Genomic DNA, 21,801 nt, shown 5'->3' on the forward strand with positions numbered 1-21,801 from the left:
ACTCCAATCCCAGCCTTTGGGAAGGAGACAGAGTAAATGGGGGAAATAGAGCGGGGAGGAGAGAAACTAAAAATCTCTCTGAATGTCTGAGTGTTTCCTGGAAACGATGTTGGAGATCATGATGGACCAATTAACGTGTGTGTATATATAATATCTGCATTCCCTTTTGATAACCATTGCTCTTCAGGGGTGCCTAGTTTTGATTTTCTGTTGGGCAAGTAAGATAGTTTTATTTCCTCTAACTGAGTCACTATGTCGGTCTTTTATATTTAGTGCAAAAATATTACAGTAAGGCAAAGTAAATTTGCTGTTTATGTGTTAGGTCTAATCAAACTGCATCACACAGTACAAAATCCTATACTTCTGAGTAGGCAACTGAGATTTGAATCACAATGCCACCACTTAAGTGTCCTCTTCCTCATTTAAGAAAGGAAGGATACTGACAACACCAATACCCCCTGGGCTTGTTTTAAATATTAAATAAGGTATCATGTTTAAGGCATCTGGCCAAGTGCTGTGCTAGAAACAGGACCTGGCGCAGAGGAACCACATGATAAATACGTGCTGAATCAGTTAAGGAATCCGGTAATGACAGTGCCAAGGCCATGGCAAGTGTGCAATAAAATCAGCGGTGCTTCCCTTCCCTCCCAAACGCCCTCAGTAGTTTACAAGCCACTCAGCATTGCCATAGGAAAATAATGGCTTCTTAAGCTGCTAAGTGCCAGGGGGGTCACACTACATAGAGGCTCTGCTCAGCCCCCATGTGCTTGATAGGGGTTCAAGAGCAGGACTGAGTTCCTTATTTTTTTTTCTTAATTATTTTATTGAGGTAGAGTTGATTTACAATGTTGTGTTAATTTCTGCTGTACAGCAAGGTGTTTCCGTTATACACAGACATACATTCTTTTTCATATTCTTTTCTAGTATGGTTGAGTCGCTTTCTAACACACTGATGCAATGCATCATTTCCTCCCTCCCAAGTTTTACTTACAGGATTTTGAAACTGTGCAGGTGACCATCTAGTAATATCGAGTGATGTTTTCCATAAGCAATTCCATGTTGATAACTGGCCAGTTTTCTAATATTGGTGAGTCAGGACCCCGTTTGTACGTTGTGCCCTCTGAATCGACGTGAAAAATGATGCAAACTTTAAATATATGGGAAACATCAATAGAAGGGAGCAATGAGAAGGACTGCTTTTAGAGCATCCCGTAAACAGCTTCTTCTTTATCCGCCCCCGACAATGAAGGGTCTATGAGTATTAGGTGTCCTCCCTTGGGAGTTCCCTCCACTCATTATAGAATGTGAGTCACTGCATTAAGCACTTAGGTCAGTGCTTAAAAGTAGTGCTTTTGAAGTTCACTGTGCAGTCTGTGGCCATGGCTGCAACGGAAGTATGGAATTTGTCATTCACGATGCAGCCAATAGATTTTTAACCTGACTGACCTTGTGTAGCCAAATAACCAGAGAAGGCCCCTCTTACCTCTGGCAGAAGCTATCAGAAAAAAAGGAAGGGAGGGAGGGGGGAGAGAGGGAGGGAAGGGATAAGTAAAAAGGAAGGCTTATTCACTCCCTAGTGGTGCATTAAAGTACTAAAGGATGATCTCTATTTATTTTTAAGTGCAATTCCTGCCTTTGATCATCTGAATATAGTCAACATTAAGTTTTGACTATGTAATCCCATGCCTAAGGTCACTGAAGGACAAACAAAACAGAATGTTTGTTGTAAAAGTCAAATACTTTATCATACTATGGACATACAATGAGGTAGTTCCCAAGTTCCCTTGGAAGTGATTATGAGAAAATCTACTGGAATAGCCAACACTTCCATAGGACCACCCACGCTCCAGGTCCTAGTTAGGCACCCAACTCCCACATCTTGGCATATAGTTACTTATTTCATCCTCCAGCATCCTAGTGAGGTAGATAATATTATTATTCCCATGGTACAGAAGAGGAAATTGAGGCACAGAGAGGTTAGGCAATTTGCCCAGTGTCACACAACGTATAAAATGAACTTGGAATTTATCTTCTAAAATGAGACTTTTGAGAGTGATAGGGGATGTTAATCATAATTGTACAAAATATCAGAGGTGAACTGGCACCGGCCCTAAAAAACTAGGACATCATAGTTAGCCTAAACTACCAAGGATTTGAATCCAGGGCCCAGATCCAGAGTCCACACTTACCCCACTCTTGTAAACTGCCACCTACCTCTGCTGGCACTCATTTGCCCATTCTGCTGTTTCCTACACCATTTTACCATACACTTTCACTCTCTAGCATTTTCCTTCCAGATGCCTTATTTTTTCTCATTATGTCTTTTTTTTCTTTTTTTTTTGCGGTATACGGGCCTCTCACTGCTGTGGCCTCTCCCGCTGTGGAGCACAGGCTCCGGACGCACAGGCTCAGCGGCCATGGCCCACGGGCCCAGCCACTCCACGGCATGTGGGATCTTCCCGGACCGGGGCACGAACCCGTGTCCCCTGCATTAGCAGGCAGACTCCCAACCACTGCACCACCAGGGAAGCCCATCATTATGTCCTTTTTTAATTGAAGTATTGTTCATTTCAATGTTGTGTTAGTTTCAGGTGTACAGCAAAGTGATTCAGTGATATATATACTTATATATTCTTTTTCAGATTCTTTTCCCTTATGGGTTATGACACAATATTGAGTAGAGTTCCCTGTGGTCCTTGTTGATTATCTATTTTTTTTATATATAGCAGTGTGTATATGTTAATCCCAAAGTCTTAATTTATCCCTTATTTTCTTGTTCATGATGCAACTGATTCAACTGTAGTGGGCCATTCATATTACAAGGATGAAAAGGACAAGAGTCCCCATCGTCCAGGACCTCAATTAATAGGGACAAAGGGCTAAAACCTCATGATTTTCCTCAGGAACAGGTTAGAAGCACCACCTGCTTTGATGAACCAAAGGAGAGCTCAGTGGTTACCAAAAACAAAAACAAAAGAACAGCTCATGTGCTTTTAGACCCATTTGCAAAAATTTGCTTATGCTTTCTGATGAGCAAAAATCTATACCGAACCTCAATCCTTTGAGAGCTTGGCCAATAACAAATATGATGCTGTCAGAGGATTTTATGCTGCATATCCAAATGCAAAATGACAGCCTTTAAAAATGCAAACTGAAAGTCAGCTGGGTTTGTTCCAAGGTTTATCCATGATGAGTCACCTATTTTATTGCATAAGAAATCAAATCTAGAGTTGTAATTAAAACATGATGCAGTGAATTTCGGGTAGTTCTTGAAGTATTCAAGATGTGCCTATTTGTTCAGGGACATTGTGTCCTTTGAGATTTTTTTTTAACTACTTTAATCTTCTGTAAGAAAGACATTTTCTCAATTTTTGAGGAAAGACGCTCTATCATCTAAATACCCACGATTGGTTTTAATGCAGCAATTGTTACAGAAGCAAAGTATGTACATTGTGCCCTCATGCTTTGCATTGATGTCCTTTTGCAGCACTAGACACATATGTACTCTAGACATACTTTAAGGCATTCTTTTTTTTTATTGAAGTATAGTTGATTTATAATGTTGTATCTTTTTCAGATTCTTTTCCTTATAGGTTATTACAATATATTGAGTTTAGTTCCCTGTGCTATATAGTAGGTCCTTGTTAGTTACTATTTTATATGTAGTATTGTGTATATGTTAATCCCAACTTCCTAGTTTATCCCTCCCCCACCCCTTCCTCTATGGTAACCATCAGTTTGTTTTCTATGTCTGTGAATCTATTTCTGTCTTGTAAATAAGTTCATTTGTATCACTTTTTAGATTCTGCATATAAAATGATATCATAAGCTATTTTTCTTTCTCTGTCTGACTTACTTCACTTAGTATGATAATCTCTAGATCCATCCATGTTGCTTCAAATGACATTATTTCATTCCTTTTTATGGCTGAGTAATATTCCATTGTATATATGTACCACATCTTCTTTATCCATTCATATGTTGATGGACATTTAGGTTGCTTCCATGTCTTGGCTATTGTGAATAGTGCTGCTATGAGCATTGGGGTGCATGTATATCTTTTTGAATTATGGTTTTCTCTGGATATATGTAAGGTATTCATTTTTAATCTTACCTCTTTTGAGCTCCCTAGTTCCCTAAAGACTAACTGCAACTAAATTTTTACCTGAGGGTTTTGGAGAACTTCAGTGAAGAAGGGAAGGAATTGAGGATTGGATTGGTCCAAGTGTTTGGTACAGGGACTGAAAGAAGGAGAAAATGAAAGTCATCTTTAAATCATTTTTGCTGTGTAGAAATAGTTTTTCATGTTAATTAATCACTGCAGGGTCATGAAGCACCACAGTGTCACCTTAGGCATCTTCCTAAGTAGGTTTAAGGTAAAGATGTACAATTTTAAACACTAAATATTTTAAAGAGCGTGTATACTGATAATTTGAAGGCTAGATTTGAAGCTTATCAGTCTGTGAAGTCATATCCCTTTTCATAATGTATTTATTGAAAATACCATCTTACTTTATGGACTACATATCTACTAAAATTAATGAATACATGTTTGTTTTTATATCCTTCTGATGCTCAATACTATGCAACTTAAAGGACTTCTTGCAGAAGTTAGTGATCCTAATTGATTTTTATATTCTTTTAGTCTAGACTCAAAAGTCGATCTAATCTATATAGTCATCATTTAATACCCAATGTACCTCCAACTGAAGAATGAATGCATTTCATAATGTGAGATACATGCATGTATAATTATCTCATTTTTATATGTTTAAGAATAAGGTATTAGACCAGCATTTATTCAGGATAAAGTGATATATAATTGGTACAGAATAAGCTTCCTCCGTATGTTATTTATTTCTTTTGTTTGTTTATTTATTTTTGTTTTCTATCCAATGTATACGGAAACAGCGGAATTATTAGACCTCAAGATCCAACAGTTTATCTCTTGTTTGTTTTCCTTTATAGTAGAAACCAGAAATCAGAAAAACCTTCATTTCTTTTCATCAGTTTTTAGAGCAGAGAGGTGAAATAAATTTCCTCTAAACACCAAGACAACCAAAGTTAGAGTCAAGGAATTTGGAAGTAGATGAACTTAGTTTTGCATATTGGATAAAGCTTGTAGGGCCCTTAAGAAAAAGCATGCTACTAATGTGCTGATCTGTCCATCTGTACACACTGAAGGCTTTGGACCCTTTAGGACACATGAACTGGGTTATTTCTGGACAACAAAGACTACATTGTTCGAATTATTAAAGAAACTAAAATAATTAGAGATGTTGTCCAAAAACAGCCTTTCACATCCATAATAATTTATGAGTTACCCAGCACCCTCTTTCCTTCAACATTTAATTACAAAATCCTTTTTTAAGCTTATTATGTCAAATTACAGGCCAAATGAAATTCTATCCTATGCTGAAAATGGATGTGTATAATTGCCTGAAAGAGCTTTAATAAAGTATAGTAATACATAACCAGTTTAATTTGCAACTGAGCCAGTGGTACAGTAATAGATTTATACAACTAATATTATTAAATTCTTAATTTTCATTCTCTCTTGTTTTAATTACAAGTTTCTTTTGAATGAAATCCACTTATGAGGAGTCTAATGGTTTCTTACTTCACCTCTCTTATTGAGATAGCTTTTAGAGTTTCCTCATCATATTTCCATTTAAATCTTCCAGGGAACACCTGAAACTTTAATGTGGAACAAGTATGGACCTATGTAAAAACTCAACAGATTACATTCCTTAATTGAAACTGTGTGCACTCAATAAGTGCTTGAGTGTTTACTATCATAGTTTTGTTATATGTAGTTATATATAGATGTATATGTGTGTGTATATATATAATATATATAATAAAAATATATTCAGGCATTACCAAACATATTATTCATTAATTTTCTCAATATATGTTAAAATACTTACTGTGAGTAAAGACAGAATTCTCCATTCACATATATACATTTATTATTTTCAATTGTGGGTGTGCATTTTAAGAATCGTTTGTTATTACTGTCCTATTCGTTAAACGCTCCTGCATATTATATTGGCTCTGTGGTTATGGTGTTTTTAGTGCTTCATTATTTGAATCCTGACAGTTCTGTCTCCCAGAGCAATGTGTTTGTTTTTCATGTCTTCACGGTACCCCATCTCATCCAGGAAATATTTGTTCCAAAGACAGTGTTCAGAGGTAGGTGCAGAAAACTTGCTCTGAGGACAAAGTTCAGATTTAAATGAAAATGTCAGTCTGTGAATCAGGTGTGTTAATCAAAATATTTAACAAAAATACAGTAGGGGATTCTAACAATGGGAATGGAGGCCAACCATGAACAACCAGGTTGGCCGCAGCTGTCAGTGCTCATGAGATTGTCCACCCAGCCACTGACCGTCACTGTATGATCCCTGCTGAAAGCGACAGAAACCAAATTAATAAGGAAAAGTCAGCAGCCCTAATGAATATCCTCTAATTTTAAGGAATCAGCACGTTTTATAGCTCTGATAAATATAATTAGGACTAGAAATTTTATTTTTAATATACTGCAAGGTTTAATTTGATCAATTTTGATAACGCTGAAAGATTTTAGTTGACATCATTACTTCTTTTTTCACAGTGGCTAGCATTCAGAAGCTTCCTGCGGCCTCTGTTCTAACAGACATCAACTTCCCAATGAAAGGACGGAAGGGCATGGTTGACTGGGCAAGAAACTCAGAAGACAGGGTGGTCATTCCAAAGAGCATCTTTACCCCCGTATCATCAAAAGGTAAATATGTGAAATAGTTTAAGCCTCGAACAAAAAATTTATAAGTTCAATTTAATAATACACTTGGCATAAATTCCCATGTATTAAGCAATTTAGGAAACAGTCTGCAATCACGACTCTAAACTTATTTTGTAACTATAGAAAACCTAATTTGGGCTTTAAATCTGAATTTACTTGAGGAAAGGCTCTATTAAAATGAAAAAAAATAATACAAGTGCAAATTATAGACCTGAGCTTGTCAGGGTCAAATTTCAGTGTTGACAATCTCATCCCAGTGTAAAGCACTTGGCCTAAGATTTTAAGTTTAGGTATTGAAATGTGTTGTATTTTCCATTCCATGCAAAATAATTGTTTCTGCCTCACTTCTGAAAAAAAAGAGTTGGTATCTAAAAACAAATCTAACAAAAAATTAAGTTTTAAGAACATCTTCAGTAGCCTCTAAAATTTAATGGCCCTTTTCAAGAGTGACATTGTGGTCTTAATTCTTACGTTGGAAATTTTGACATTTTAACTGAGAGCTCCAAAAGAGAATTGGCTCTCCCCCATATCACGGGGAATTTTAACTCCTTAGCTGTAACTACAGCCGCTTCTTGTCTCAGCCTGCAGGAAAGTTACTTCATGACACAAAACCACTGAAAATACATCTTCTGGAGCTACAATTAATGCATGCAGTGTGTGGGCTCACTTGCCCGGTACAGTTAAGAAGGCGTTACTTATACCTGGCTTTGCATTGGCAGATACTGGAATCCCCTTGTAATTAGGAGATTAAAGTTTTATAAGACACAATATTTTTCTTGCTGTTTTGCTAATATTTTAAAATTTTATTCTTTCTAGAATTAGATGAGTCATCGGTCTTTGTTCTTGGAGCAGTCCTGTACAAAAACTTAGATCTAATTTTGCCCACTCTGAGGTAAGCTACAAATTAATAAGCTGTTGTAATCTCTGTAAATTATTCCAAATATGTGATTATAGCTCATTCTATGAAAATAGTCAAACAAAGTTTGGTAATACAAAGGGCTTTTTTCTTAAATGAAATAGAAAATACCAATTTAATGAGCAGCTTATTAGCATATTGTGCATTGAAAAACAACTAGGAAAGACAATTTTGGTTCCTGATTATAGCCGTGTAATTCTTTTGTAACTAATCATGACTTGCTTTAAGACCAAGGGAAAAAAAAAGTAAGAGAAAGAAAACCTCAAGGCTCTATAATAGAACGGATCATTTTAAAATGAATCTGTCTTCTCCCTTTATTTGTACTTACTTGTACTGTTCATCAGCATTACATGAAATTAAAGGAGTGTCATGATGGCTGGGAATACTTGGTTTTGTTCATCTGCGCAAGATCTCAATTTGCCTCTAGATAAATATTCAATTACAGTTACATTAAGAAAAATGTTCAATTAGAGGACTAATTTTGGAAGAAATCCATTGATTTCTTTCCTCCCAGACATTAAAAAGAAACAATTACAGATAGTAATTCTACCAACATTAATTTATTTCCTCTGCCGTCTTAACTATTTTACCAGATTGTACAGAAAACATGATACGCATCTCTCTGCATGGTGCTGTTCTCACTCTTGGTGACCTGTTTCCTCCACCCCACCTCACGGTGGAGAACTGAGACAAAGTTGTATTTTAGTTAAATACAGCCACACGGCCCTGAGCACGTACCCACAGCCTCGTGAATAAAGCTTTAAGTTTTTCAAGAGGAGAGACTGCGAATGATGTATACAGTTATACCAAGGGCCTAACAAATGGTCTAATAAATAAAAACAATTAGAGTTCAGTCCATCAGGAAAAGGTCTCCCAAGGAAGCAATAACAGCTGCAGTTAGTCACGATTATTTGGAGAAAATCTATGTGCAGTGAATTATTATTATAGTCTGTGGATCATCCAGTGGGATGTTTTGACCACAGAAACAACTCTGGGAAATCTAGCTTTCTTTAACGCCCTTCCTCTCTGGATGGAATTTGGGTTTCCTGAATTTGAATAGGTTTGTGTTTGGTTTTGTTCTACTAACAGATTTTCAAAGCTAATATATTTACTCTCAACTTTGCCATGGGTTTTATTAAAACACATTGGTCTGTACGATTACTCACAGCTAAAATTAATTTATAGTTACACCACCTCTATTGCTGTGTATGATGTTTATTTGAGGAGAAATGTGGTAAAGTTAAAAGTACCCAGATAGGGACTTCCCTGGTGGTGCAGTGGTTAAGAATCCGCCTACCAATGCAGGGGACACGGGTTCTTCCATCCCTGGTCCGGGAAGATCCCACATGCCACAGGGCAACTAAGCCTGTGTGCCACAACTACTGAGCCTGCGCTCTACAGCCCGTGAACCACAACTACTGAGCCCGTGAGCCACAGCTACTGAAGCCGGCGTGCCTAGAGCCCATGCTCCGCAACAAGAGAAGCCACCGCGATGAGAAGCCCCCGCACCGCAATGAAGAGTAGCCCCCGCTCGCCACAACTAGAGAAAGCCTGCACGCAGCAACAAAGACCCAATGCAGCCGACAATAAATAAATAAATAAATAAATAAAGTATTAAAAAAAGAAAATAAGTACCCAGATACTCAGAGTCAGGCCCTTATTTCCACTGGGAGTTCGTTTGCGTAAAGCTAATCTTGCAGGAATTCTAGACTAGGCACTAACTCACAATCAGATGACTTGGGTTTTAATTTCAATTTATCATAACAAGAAATTTATAAACTTGTTCAGTCACTCAGTCATCATCTGCCTTCAGTTCAGCTTCAAAATAGAAGCACCTTTATATGCAACATTCATTCTGTTCGCTGCAGAGGGACATAGTGAATGCAAATAAAATATTCAACATGAAATGTTGTAGATTGTGAATTAGTTTCCCTGCTACATGTTTAACAGAGTTTCATTATGACTAATCTTATTTTGAATAACACCGTAGAACTCGCTCACCTACACAAAGTCAGATTACTCCAAGTTTCATAAAGCTATACAGTCAAGGGAATTGGAAGTGTATCTAGGGATATCAGCCTTTTTGTAAAAAAACGTGTTTCAACATTTTTGAAATTATTGCAGAGGTAGTGGTCACTTGTGGGTGGACTAATGACGACATTGTGGTCGGTTGAGTGGGTAAAACTGGGAAAAGTCCAGAACTGCACCCCCTAGTACTACCTGGGACACAAACAGATGCAGATTAGCCTTTGGACAAGTCACTGACTTTATAAATCATGGGGTTGGACTCAAAGGTTCTTTTTAACTTCAAAAACTCCCTGTCTTTATTTCAGTAAAATTGTAGGGTTGTGGCGTTCTGACATATTTTTTAGCTTGAAGTTCTTAATAACCTTTTATAAGAATTATGAATATGTATACCCACTCACACTTTCTAAGTATAATTAGGTAAATGAATATAGAAAAACAATATTCACCTTTGGATTCATTAGAAATAATGACAATAGAATGCTCAGGATGAAAAGTTTGTTTAAGCACTATTTGAAAAGTGAAATATTAGCATTTACTTCTCATTTTCTTTTACTTCATACTGTAAAATAAGGTAACCACTAAGCAATCTCGGCTTGTTTTTTTTTTTCCTTTTCAAAACGTTGTTCCAGAAGGTTTAGTGAGTAGAATAAGCCTTTCAAAGGACAAGGGTGATGTCTTTGTTTTATAGTCACTTAACAAACATTTACTAAGGAACAACCCTCTTCACCAAACTGTCTTAATGATTTTAAATCTCCTCTACTGTCAAAACTCCCAGAACAGTGCTTAATAAATAATACAGGTCCAAGAAATGTTTACTGGAATAACTGTCTTATCTGATAAAATATTCTATATAAGCCATTTTTAAAAAATGAGGTACATAGAAGTTTAGTGTTTACACTATTCAAATATTTTAGGAACAAAGGAATAAAATACATATATTCTGTTGTTTTACTGTAAAATTTGACTCTGTGAATTGAACCCAACAGAAAAGGAAATATCTTCTTATTCAACATGAAAAAATACACAAATTTGCTCTATATGTTTACTTATTATCTACTAAATTTTCGTGACACATTTTCTTCTGTGATCATTTTACTAATAATTATCTGTTGAATATTTTGGAGCCAAGTTTCCCAGACACAGAATAATGTTAGGCTTGCTGTTAAGTCTCCAGAAATTTTTTATTTTGATACAATATTTTAAAACAATACTTTGCATAATTCCCCTCGTGGGGACCCAGAAGGAGAACTTGACATAATGTTTTGAATAGATATAATTTAGAAATGTTCCTTCCTACAAAGACAGAAGTAACTTTTCATGTTGACTCTTTCCTTTTGATATTTCCTTTTCTTCTCTTGCCCTAATATGCATTCAACTATTCTTCAAGCTGCAATTTCTATTTTACTGCTGGATTGTCTTTCCTTTTACAATTAAGTAGATTCAATTTATGCCTTCGTCTGAAGGAAATGTGCTCTACTCAAGTCCAAACTAAATAAGGGCTATTCTCAGCCTCCCAACTGTATTCTTTGGAATAATGTCTTACAGTAAAAAGCATAGAGCCCGTGGACATTAGTGCTGCAAGCCCTTTAAAGGTTATGCCATCCAGAACTCTCATTCTACAGACAAGAGAACCTTATTGCCTCACTTACTGGCCAAAGCTGATATGTCCAGTAGGTGGGTGGGTTCTAGTCCATCTCAAGCCGTTGGTCCTCCAAAACCAGGACACTTCCACTGTCCTGCTTCCTCTGTGATACTCATATCTACTCCTTTAAGCAGTACAAATTTCTACATTCCTTTGAATACACATATACCCTCCACAGAAAATCTTGAAAGACCCAGGAGGAGGTAGCTGTGCATGGGCAGCTAAAGGTGCTTGGCGTCAACTTGGTGGCCCCAACACAGGCTATGGGCAACAAGGCCTGGACTCTTCCCACCCTTCATGATCACTTTTGAGGTTGATAGCTGAAAGCTGGCCAGCCAAGGGCAAGGGGTCCTTTGAGGGGAGCTGAGACCACCCACACAGACCCCATTCACATTAGGGAACTAATGGCTACCCACAGCATGGTGAGTTCTCACACTGCTGGTGAGGATTTTAACTGTAGTACCTTTTAGTAGGACAATTTGGTAACTTCAGGAGGCTTTAAAAATACATTTTCATTGATCCAGCAATGCCACTTGTAAGAATGTATCTGACAGAAATTAACTCTAAGGACAAAAAGTATATTCAAGCCAAGGACTTCAAGAAGCAGTTGTAATCAACCCATTTTCTGATTCATTTAATAAAGCCAAGTTCCAGTTCTATAGGAAGATCACAATACTTTTGAGTATGGGATCGATGTGTAGTTTTCCTGGTAGGACGTATGGAAAATATAGTCCTGTTTAAGAAAAAAAAATAGAAATAAAGAAAAAGAAACGTAAAAAAGGCACATTAATGTAGCTATTAACACTCGAGATATTGTAAAGGATCTAATTAAAATTATATGCAAATGACAGTATAGTATTATAGTGCCAGGAAAAATACAGATGAACCCTCCAAAAAAAGAAACCAAGAAATAAACAACAAAAAAAACCCCAACGTTCTCATAAGCCACTAACATGAAAACTATCTTTTAAAAAGGAAATGTCAATAATGCAAAATCACATAAATTTGCTGTCAAGTGCACCAACCTAATAAAAGATAAATGGTGCTAATTTTTTTCACATTTAGGAAATGGAACTCATTTGAGTTCCTAATATTATAGGAATTAAAGGCAAACAGGAAAAACAGTTGAACTAGAAAATATTGGAAATAATACAAAAACAAAAACATAATCACTTTTTAAAGAAATTTTTACTGGAGTATAGTTGCTGTACAATGTTGTGTTAAGTTTCTGCTGTATGGCAAAGTGAATCAGCTATATGTATACACATATCCCCTCTTTTTTGGATTTCCTTCCTGTTTAGGTTACCACAGTGCATTGAGTAGAGTTCCCTGTGCTGTACAGTAGGTTCTCAGTAGTTATGTATTTTATACACAGTAGTGTATATATGTCAATCCCAATCTCCCAATTGATCCCACCCCACCCTTTCCCGGCTTGGTGTCCATACGTTTGTTCTCTAAGTCTATGTTTCTAGTTCTTCTTTGCACATAGGTTAATCTGTATCATTTTTCTACAGTCTACATATATGTGATATAATTAATATAAGATTAATTAACTGATATGATTAATTAATGTGATTAAGTAATAAAATTATTAATATACGATATTTGTTTTTCTCTTTCTGACTTACTTCCCTCTGTATGACAGTCTCTAGTTCAATCATTTTTATACCAATACATCCTGAAGGCACTGGACCTGAAGTACTGATTTCCCTCAAGGGCACCTTTTCTTCAGTTTGAGGACCAGACGCTAAACCTTCCCACTTCATTCTGAATTTACAATGAAATACTGTAGTTTTGTGATACTCTGTATCTTTTTATAATGCCCTACATTGAGAACATTAGAAATTAAAATTATCCATTGGGATGACAAATTGGCATGACTAATACTATAAAATATTGTAATATTGCCTAGTCAGTACATTCTTTACAAAAATCCGAGTTTAATTGGGCCATACTGTTTGAAAGTGAATTTAAATCCCTGATCACTTGGCTTCATTGTGGGTCTAGGTGTTGCCTCCCTCAGCAAACTTAACTTGAAATTCTTGTTAGTTTCTTTTTATCTTTTTTTTCAACATCTTTATTGGAGTATAATTGCTTTACAATGGTGTGTTAGTTTCTGATGTATAACAAAGTGAATCAGCTATACGTATACATATATCCCCATATCCCCTCCCTCTTGCGTCTCCCTCTCACCCTCCCATCCCACCCCTCTAGGTAGAGAGAAAGCCCTGAGCTGATCTCCCTGTGCTATGAGGCTGCATCCCACTAGGTATCTATTTTACATTTGGTAGTATATACATGTCCATGCCACTCTCTCACTGTCACAGCTTACCCTTCCCCCTCCCCATGTCCTCAAGTGCATTCTCTACATCTGTGTCTTTATTCCTGTCCTGCCCCTAGGTTCTTCAGAAACTTTTTTTTTTTTAGATTCCATATATATGTGTCAGCATACTGTATTTTGTTTTCTCTTTCTGACTTATTTCACTCTGTATGACAGATTCTAGGTCCATCCACCTCACTACAAATAACTCAATTTTGTTTCTTTTTTATGGCCAAGTAATATTTCATTGTGCCACATCTTCTTTATCCATTCTTCTGTTGATGGACACTTAGGTTGTTTCCATGTCCTGGCTACTGTAAATAGTGCTGCAATGAACATTGTGGTACATGACTCTTTTTTTTGAATTATGGTTTTCTCTGCGTATACGCCCAGTAGTGGGATTGCTGGGTCATGTGATAGTTCTATCTTTAGTTTTTTAAGGAACCTCCATACTGTTATCTGTAGTGGCTCTATCAATTTACATTCCCACCAGCAGTGCAAGAGGGTTCCCTCTTCTTCCCACCCACTCCGGCATTTCTTGTTTGTAGATTTTTTTATGATGACCATTCTGACCTGTGTGAGGTGATACCTCATCATAGTTTTGATTTGTATTTCTCTAATGATTAGTGATGTTGAGCATCCTTTCATGTGTATATCTTCTTTGGGGAAATGTCTGTTTAGGTCTTTTGCCCATTTTTGGATTCGGTTGTTTGTTTTTTTGATATTGAGCTGCATGGGCTGCTTGTATATTTTGGAGATTAATCCTTTGTCAGTTGCTTCATTTGAAAATGTTTTCTCCCATTCTGAGGGTTGTCTTTTCATCTTGTTAATGGTTTCCTTTACTGTGCAAAAGCTTTTAAGTTTCATTAGGTCCCATTTGTTTATTTTTGCTTCTTTTTCCATTATTCTAGGAGGTGGGTCAAAAACGATCTTGCAGTGATTTATGTCATAGAGTGTTCTGCCTTTGTTTTCCTCTAAGAGTTTTATAGTGTCTGACCTTATATTTAAGTCTTTAATCCATTTTGAGTTTATTTTTATGTATGGTGTTAGGAAGTTTTCTAATTTCATTCTTTTACACAGAGCTGTCCAGTTATCCCAGCACAAATAATTGAAGAGGCTGTCTTTTCTCCATTGTATATTCTTGCCTCCTTTGTCAAAGATGAGGTGACCATATATGCATGGGTTTATCTGTGGGCTTTCTATCCTGTTCCATTGATCTATATTTCTGTTTTTATGCCAGTAACATACTGTCTTGATTACTGTAGCTTTGTAATATAGTCTGAAGTCTGGGAACCTGATTCCTCCAGCTCAGTCTTTCTTTCTCTAGATTACTTTGGCTATTCAAGAGCTTTTCTGTTTCCATACAAATTGTGAAACATTTTGTTCTAGTTCTGTGAAAAATGCCATTGGTAGTTTGTTAGGGATTGCACTGAAACTGTAGATTGCTTTGGGTAGTATAGTCATTTTCACAATGTTGAATTTTCCAATTCAAGAACATGGTATATCTCTCCATCTGTTTGTATCGTTTTTAATTTCTTTCATCAGTGTCTTATAGTTTTCTGCATACAGGTCTTTTTTCTCCTTAGGTAGGTTTATTCCTAGGTATTGTATTCTTTTTGTTGCAATGGTAAATAGGAGTGTTTCCTTAATTTCTTTTACAGATTTTTCATCATTAATGTATAGGAGTGCAAGAGATTTCTGTGTATTAATTTTGTATCCTGCTACTTTACCAAATTCATTGATTAGCTCTAGCAGTTTTCTGGCAGCATCTTTAGGATTCTCTATGTATAGTATCATGTCATCTGCAAACAGTGACAGTTTTACTTCTTCTTTTCCAATTTGGATTCCTTTTCTTTCTTTTTTCTTCTCTGATTGCTGTGGCTAAAACTTTCAAAACTATGTTGAATACTAGTGGTGAGAGTGGGCAACCTTGTCTTCTTCCTGATCTCAGTGGAAATGGTTTCAGTTTTTCACCACTGAGAATGATGTGGCTGTGGATTTGTCATGTATGGCCTTTGTTATGTTGAGGTAAGTTCCCTCTATGCCTACTTTCTGGAGGGTTTTTTTTTTTTTTTATCATAAATCGGTGTTGAATTTTGTTGAAAGATTTTCCTGCATCTGTTGAGATTATCATATGGTTTTTATCCTTCAGTTTGTTATTATGGGGTATCACATTGATTGATTTGAGTATATTGGAGAATCCTTTCATTCCTGGGATAAACCCCAGTTGATCATAGTGTATGATCCTTTTAATGTGCTGTTGAATTCTCTTTGCTAGTATTTTGTTGAGGATTTTTGCATCTATGTTCATCAGTGATATTGGACCGTAGTTTTCTTTTTTTGTGACATCTTTGTCTGGTTTTGGTATCAGGGTGATAGGGGCCTCGTAGAATGAGTTTGGGAGTGTTCCTCCCTCTGCTATATTTTGGAAGAGTTTGAGAAGGGTAGGTGTTAGCTCTTCTCTAAATGTTTGATAGAATTCACCTGTGAAACCATCTGGTCTTGGGCTTTTGTTTGTTGGAAGATTTTTAATCACAGTTTCAATTTCAGTGTTTGTGATTGATCTGTTTATATTTCTATTTCTTCCTGGTGCGGTATCGGAAGGTTGTGCTTTTCTAACAATTTGTCCATTTCTTCCAGGTTGTCAATTTTTTTGGCATATAGTTATCTGTAGTAATCTTTCATGATCCTTTGTATATTGGCAGTGTCAGTTGTTACTTCTCCTTTTTCATTTCTAATTCTGTTGATTTGAGTTTTTTCCCTTTTTTTCTTGATGAGTCTGGCTAATGGTTTAAATTTTGTGTATCTTCTCAAAGAACCAGGGTTTAGTTTTACTGACCATTACTATTGTTTCCTTCATTTCTTTTTCATTTATTTCTGACCTGATCTTTATACTTTCTATCCTTCTGCTAACTTTGGGTTTTTTTTGGTTCTTCTTTCTCTAATTGCTTTAGGTGTAAGGTTAGGTTGTTTATTTGAGATGTTTCTTGTTTCTTGAGGTAGGATTGTATTGTTATAAACTTTCCTCTTAGAACTGCTTTTGCTGCATCCCATAGGTTTTGGGTTGTTGTTTTTTCATTGTCATTTGTTTGTAGGTATTTTTTGATTTCCTCTTTGATTTCTTCTGTGATCTCTTGGTGATTTAGTAGTGTATTGTTTAGCCTCCATGTGTTTTTATTTTTTACAGATTTTTTCCTGTAATCAATATCTAGTCTCTTAGCATTGTGGTCAGAAAAGACACTTGATATGATCTCAATTTTCTTAAATTTACCAAGGCTTGATTTATGACCCAAGATATGATCTGTCCTGGAGAATATTTCATGATCACTTGTGAAGAAAGTGTATTCTGTTGTTTTTTGATGGAATGTCCTATAAATATCAATTAAGTCCATCTGTTTAATTTAAAGCTTGTGTTTCCTTCTTTATTTTCATTTTGGATGTTCTGTCCATTGATGAAAGTGGGGTGTTAAAGTCCCCTACTATGATTGTGTTCCTGTCAATTTCCCATTTTATGGCTATTAGCATTTGCCTTATATATTGAAGTGCTCCTATGTTTTGTGCATAAATATTTACAATTGTTAGATCTTCTTGATTTGATCCCTTCAGCCTTATGTAGTGTTCTTCTTTGTCTCTTTAGTAGTCTTTATTTTAAACCTATTTTGTCTGATATGAGAATTGCTACAACAGCTCTCTTTTGATTTCCGTTTGCATGGAATATTTTTTTCCATCCCCTTTCTTTCCGTCTGTATGTGTCCCTAGGTCTGAAGTGGGTCTCTTGTAGACAGCGTATATATGGGTCTTATTTTTGTATCCATTCAACCAGTCTATGTCTTTTGGTTGGAGCATTTAATCCATTTACATTTAAGGTAGTTATCAATATGTATGTTCCTATTACCATTTTCTTAATTGTTGGGGTTTTTTTATTGTAGATCTTTTCCTTCTCTTGTCTTTCCTGCCTACAGAAGTTCCTTGAGCATTTGTTGTAAAACTGGTTTGGTGGGGCTGAATTCTCTTAAGCTTTTCTTTTCTGTAAAGGTTTAAACTTCTCCATTGAATCTGATTGAGATCCTTGCTGGGTAGAGTATTCTTGGTTGTAGGTTTTTCCTTTTCATCACTTTAAATATGTCCTGCCACTCCCTTTTGGGAGTTCTCTGGGAGAACTCTCTCTGAATGATATTATGTGGGGTCGGGAGGTCTCTGGTTGTTCAGTGTCCTGAACTCAGCTCTCCCACCTCAGAGACTCAGACCTGACACCCAGCCAGAGCACCAAGTCCCTGTCAGCCACACAGCTGTATTAGCCCAGGCATAAGCTTTCTTATAGGTAATTCCATTTTGCTGGCCATTGGAAAAAAGAGGGCAAGGACTTTGATGATTTGGGGCCGTATCTGGGGAGCACCTCTGCTCTGTGTCTTTGTCACTGAAGGTCTGTGTTTTCGGCTGTGCTGCTGTCACTGAGTTGTTCTGCAGTCAAATCTTCCTCGCCATCTGCCGCCAGGCCACTCTCACACAGGTGCTCAAGGCCCCCTCCTCCAAGCTCTCTGCACTTGTCCTGTCCATGCAGGGGGGACTACAGCACTCTGGGCTGCAGTAGTTGAAATTCTTGTTAGTTTTCAAAGTTCTAAGTTAGCCCAACATTAGTTGTAGCAGCCATAGGGTAATTTTAGTTTTAAAAGTAAATGTATTTAGCTCAGTGAAATTGATGAAGTACTCAGTTCATTTTTTTTAAATAAATAAATAAATTTATTTATTTAATTATTTATTGGCTGCATTGGGTCTTCGTTGCTGTGTGTGGGCTTTCTCTAGTTGTAGTGAGCAGGGGCTGCTCTTAGTTGCGGTGTGCAGGCTTCTCATTTCAGTGGCTTCTCTTTGTTGTGAATCATGGGTTCTAGGCACGTAGGCTTCAGTAGTTTGGGCACATGGGCTCAGTAGTTGTGGCACATGGGCTCCAGAGCGCAGGCTCAGTAGTTGTGGAGCTCGGGTTTAGTTGTTCCGCGGCATGTGGCATCTTCCTGGACCAGGGCCGAACCCGGGTCCCCTGGATTAGGCAGGCAGATTCTTAACCACTGTGCCACCAGGGAAGTCCCCTGAGTTCATTTTTTTAGCATATATACCTAGGAGTGGGATTTCTAGATCATATGGTAACTATATTTTTGATTTTTTGAAGACTCTGCCTACTGCTTTCCATAGCAGCTTCACCATTTTATATTCCCACCACAGTGCAGAAGCGTTCTGGTTTCTCCACAACCTTGTCAACATGTTATTTTCCGTTTTTTTTGATCCTGGCCATCCTAAGGGATGTAAAGGAATATTTCCTTGTGATTTTCACCTGCATTTCCATGATGATTAGTGATGTCGGGTGTTTTCTTATATATTATTGGCCTTTTGTATATAATCTTCAGAGAGATATCTAAGTCTCTTGTCTCTTTTTTAACCTTTTAAAAATTTATCTTTAATCTTTTTAATTTGTTTGGTTTTATTGTGGAATTTTAGTATTTCTTTATATATTCCCAATATTAACTCTTTATTCTATATATGGCTTATAAATATTCTGTCTTATTACATAGATTGCCTCTTCACTCTGTCAGTTGTTTTCTTTACTGTTTTTAAGTTTGATGTTGTACCATATGTCTATTTTACCTTTTGTTGCCTGTACTTTTGGTGTCATATCAAAGAAATCATTGCTAAATTCAATGTCATGAAGCTCTTCTCTTATGTTTGATTCTAAGAGTTTTATTGTTTCAAATCTTATGTTTAGATCTTTAACCCATGTTAAGTTAATTTTGGTATATGGTGCAATGTAAATGTCCAACTCCATTCTTTTGCATGTGGATACTGAAAACATGGGATGTTTTACCAGCAGCATTTTTTCAAGAGATTATCCTTTCCTCACTGGGTAACCTTGGCAACCCTGTTAAAGATAATTTGACCATATATGTGAGGGTTTATTTCTGGGCTCTCTATTCTATTCAGTCAGTCTCTGTCTTTATGCCAGTACCATATGGTTTTGACCTACTGTAGTTTTGTAACATGTTTTGAAATCAGGAAGTATGAGACCTCCAGCTTTCGTATTCTTTTTAGAGATCATTTTGACTCTTCAGGGTCCTTTCAGATTCCGTATGAATTTTAGGATTTTTTTTGTCTATTCCTGCAAAAAAGTCATTAGTATTTTGATATGGATTGCATTGATCTGTAGATTGCTTTGGGTATTATGGAAATTTGAACAATATTAAGTCTTCCAGTTCGTGAAGATAGGATGTCTTTCCATTTGTTTGTGTCTTCTTTTATTTATTTCAACAATATTTTCAGGTTTTCAGTGTGAAGTTCTTCACTTTCTTAGTTAAGTTTATTCCTAAGTATTTTATTCTCTTTAATGCTGTTGTAAATAGGATTGTTTTCTTAATTTCCTTTTTGGATTATTCATTGTTAGTATATAGAAATGCAACTGATTTTTGTGTGTCAATGTTATATCTTGTAACTCTTCCACATTGTTTATTAGTTCTAAAAGGGTTTTTGTGGAATCTTTAGGGTTTTCTACATGTAAGATCATTCCATCTACTAAAAGAGATGATTTTGGTTTTTGCTTTCCAATTTGGTTGCCTTTTATTTCTCTTTCTTGCCTGATTGTTAGGCTACTAGGCATCCCCTAATTGTTAAGAATTCCAGGTTTATGTTGAATAGAAGTGGAAATAGATGACATCCTTGCTTTGTTCCTCATCTTACAGTAAACATTTTCAGTTTTTCACCATTGAGTATGATGTTAGCTGTGGGTTTTTCATAGGCTTTATTACATTGAGGTACATTCCTTCTATACCTAACTGGTTGAAAATTTTTATTATGAGAGAATGTTGAAAATTTTCAGATGCTTTTTCTGCATCAATTGAGGTGATCATGTGGTTTTTGTTCTTCATTCTGTTAATAATGGTGTTTTACACTGACTGATTTTCTTATGTTGCACCAACCATGCATCCCAGTGATAAATTCTTCTTGATCATGTATTTGATCTTTTTAATGTGTTGTTGAATTTGGTTTTGTATTTTGTTTAGAATTTTTGCATCAATATTCAATATCAATATTACCCTGTGTTTTCATTTCTTGAGGCATCTTTGTCTGATCTTGGTATCAGGGTAAAGCTGGCCTTATAAAATACGTTTGAAAATACACTCTCCTCTTTAATGTTTTGGAAGAGTTTGAGAAGAATTGGTTTTAATTCTTCTTTAAATGTTCAGTGGAATTATTCAGTGAAGCCATCTGGTCCTGGGCTTTTTTTTTTTTTCTTTGTCAAGAGGCTTTTGATTCCTGATTTAATGTCCTTCCTAGTTATAGGTCTGCTTAGATTTTTAAACTTCTTCATGAATCCATCTTAGTAGGTTGTATGTTTATAGGAATTTATCTGCTTCTTCTAAGTTATTCAGTTTGTTGTCATATAATTGTTCATAGTAGTCTCTAATGATCCTTTTATTTCTGTGGCATCAGTTGCAATGTCCCACCTTGAATTCTGATTTTTGTTGAGTTTTCCTGCTTATTTTAGTAGTTACTCTAGCTAAGAGTTTGTCATCTTTTTTTTTTTTTCTCAAACAACTCTTAGTTGGGTGATGTTTTCTATGTTTTCCTGTTCTCTATGTCATTTATCTCTGCTCTAATCTTTATTATTTTCTTCCTTCAGCTAACTTTGGGTTCAGTTTGTTTTTATTCTAGTTCTGTGAGGTGTAAAGTTAAGTCATTGATTTGAGATCTTTCTTCTCTTTAAAAGGAGGCATTTACCCCTATATATTTTTGTTTCAGTACTGCTTTTGCTGCATCCCATAAGTTTTGGCATGTTGTGTTTTCATTTGTCTCAAGATATTTTCTAATTTCCCTTGTGATCTATTTTTTAACCCACTAGTTGTTCAAGAGTGTGTTGTTTAATTTTCACATATTTGTGAGTTTTCCAGTTTTCCTTTTGCCTTTGATTTCTAGTTTTATTCCACTGTGTTCAGAAAAGTTACTTGGTATGATTCCAGTTGTCTTAAATTTGTTAAGACTTTTTTTTGTGCCTCACCTGTGATCTATTCTGGAAAATTCTCTGTATCCACTTGAGAAGAATGTATATTCAGCTACTGTTGGATGGAGTG

The 21,801-nt window shown here is 36.2% G+C and overlaps 1 protein-coding gene across 3 annotated transcripts in view; it reads left to right on the forward strand.

Moving 5' to 3' along the window:
• ADGRB3 (adhesion G protein-coupled receptor B3) overlaps positions 1 to 21,801 on the forward strand; it is an 801,091-nt gene that overhangs the window by 429,312 nt on the left and 349,978 nt on the right. For all 3 annotated transcript variants that reach the window (XM_030859191.2, XM_030859192.2, XM_060283891.1), the window contains 2 exons: positions 6,617 to 6,766; positions 7,601 to 7,676. In XM_030859191.2, coding sequence (XP_030715051.1) covers positions 6,617 to 6,766; positions 7,601 to 7,676 — 226 coding nt within the window. The remainder of the gene's footprint in view (positions 1 to 6,616; positions 6,767 to 7,600; positions 7,677 to 21,801) is intronic.

The sequence above is a fragment of the Globicephala melas genome, chromosome 14, assembly GCF_963455315.2.
Source record: "Globicephala melas chromosome 14, mGloMel1.2, whole genome shotgun sequence".
Taxonomy (NCBI): domain Eukaryota; kingdom Metazoa; phylum Chordata; class Mammalia; order Artiodactyla; family Delphinidae; genus Globicephala; species Globicephala melas.